The 2,075-nt window shown below is 26.8% G+C and overlaps 1 protein-coding gene across 1 annotated transcript; it reads left to right on the plus strand.

Moving 5' to 3' along the window:
* Window positions 1-36: 36 nt before the first annotated feature.
* Window positions 37-1,688, plus strand: LOC112468161 (the record flags this gene model as incomplete). The annotated part of the gene is made up of 2 exons (XM_025037213.1): window positions 37-969; window positions 1,353-1,688. Coding segments are annotated over exons 1-2 (698 nt in total), but the record flags the coding sequence as incomplete, so codon positions are not given.
* Window positions 1,689-2,075: the final 387 nt, after the last annotated feature.

Raw genomic sequence — 2,075 nt, forward strand, 5'->3', positions numbered from 1 at the left:
TATGGATAGTAGATAAATGTAATGAGAGACGTTACATGTATATCGTGAGACTTATATCAAGATATTGTCGAGGTTCACATCTCATATATTATTGAAAAACCTTTGAAAAATTTTTCCTTTTCTTCTTGACATGTTATAATTTTGTTCTCTATTTCGATGTAGCAATGGAAATATTACATTTTCTATATAATCAAACGTGTATGTAGAAATAGTTTATCCAATTATCTTGAGGACATACTGCAATGTATTGAAGACAATTATTGCAATTTTGTTATTATAAAGATACAGATATTAAATATGCAAAAGTAAGTAGGAAATATCGATGGAAAATATTGTTACCATCGAGAAGTAACGTCATAAGTCTATAGACCTTCTACAGGGCCTTGTACCCTCGTGAAATTATGTTATTTTGTCTTACTTCTCGCATAATAGAGATTCTGTTAGGCTAAAGTTATCTTGAGAGCAATGAATATTGACCTAATATTTCCATTATTATACTCAAAAAGTTATAACACGTTATATAGTCTTATACAACCCAATTCTGCTATATTTATTTTTCCGTTTACTTTTCTTTCCACACAATTAAATTAATATAACATCTGATATAATGCATATTTTGAAATTGACGTATACAATTGTTACGATATCTGGATGTTTTCGGCCGCAATCGTGGACATCTTTATTTAAACGAACAGTTTACAATATCTACAGATTATATGTAATTATCATGTTGTACACGTTCACAATATTTCAAATTATGGACCTCGTCCTGTATGTCGACAATACTAACGACTTCACAAACAATCTGAATATGATGTTGACCGTATCAATTTCATGCTATAAAGTACTCATCATGTGTTTAAATTATGAGAATATTGTAGCGTTAATTAACTATCTTACCGAGGAGCCGTTTAAACCACTAGATTCGGATGAGATGAAAATTCGACGACGATATGATAAACTAATACGGTAAATATATATTTTAATTTAGTAATTTTCGATCCCTTATTTAACATTGCTCTTTTGGAAATATTAATTTTATTTATAATATTTCTTATATACACACTTAAAATTACATTTAATTAAAATAAATATTTTAAATAAATGTAATTTTAATAAATTAAAAATTTTAATTGTTTTAAATTCAACTCATTTCACAAGTTACTTCTATTAAAAACTTTTAAAATAAAAATTTTTAAATTGTTTAATAATAAATTATGTTAGTTATGGTAGTACTAGTATCTAATAATATTTTATTTGTTATAACAAATAGATATAAATTTTCTCATGTATTTTATTTTATATAGTTTATGTGTGTTAGTAATCGGTATAACTCTTTAGTCACTTTCTAGGAACAATACATTAAGGTACACACTCTTAGTTACGGCAACATGCATAATCGTCATTTCGTCTTCAGTATTCACTGACTTTAGACACAAAAGGCTAAAATATAGAGAATGGATACCATACGATTATTCATCTTACAAGATATTTTGCTTCACATATGCTCAACAACTTTTAAGCGCATGTTATAGCGGTATTGTAAACGTCGCAATAGATAGCCTTGTGTGCGGATTGTTTATGCACATATGTTGTCAAATTGAGATTTTGGAATATCGCCTGAGAAAAATTTTGAGCAATCAACTTACTGTTGCTTATTGCGTACGGCATCATAATCGAATTTTTAAGTTAGTTATCATTTTAGCGCCAAAAATTATATCTTATTCAGCATTGCTATCATATGTAATTTATTTAGCAAAGTTGTGCGATAGAAGTCATATATTTTCTCCGTTTTTATTTGACTGATATTTCTTTGATTATAAAGAAGTAGGTTAAAAATTCTATGCTATGTCCAAATGATTAAGTGCACTAAAATGTTTAAAATGTACTTACTTTTATTATCATTGTTTAAGTGTAATTGTCATTAAATAATTGTTAATTATACATATTATATCTTCTACCACATACTTTTATCGATTATTATAGATAAATCGTGTTTTTACGGCTTCATTAATATGTTAATTTGTTAATCTGATCTGCACATGTCTAGTTATTTTTTTAAATAATAAAAAATT

The sequence above is a fragment of the Temnothorax curvispinosus genome, unplaced genomic scaffold (genome assembly GCF_003070985.1).
Source record: "Temnothorax curvispinosus isolate PA1 unplaced genomic scaffold, ASM307098v1 QBEX01018200.1, whole genome shotgun sequence".
Taxonomy (NCBI): Eukaryota; Metazoa; Arthropoda; class Insecta; order Hymenoptera; family Formicidae; genus Temnothorax; species Temnothorax curvispinosus.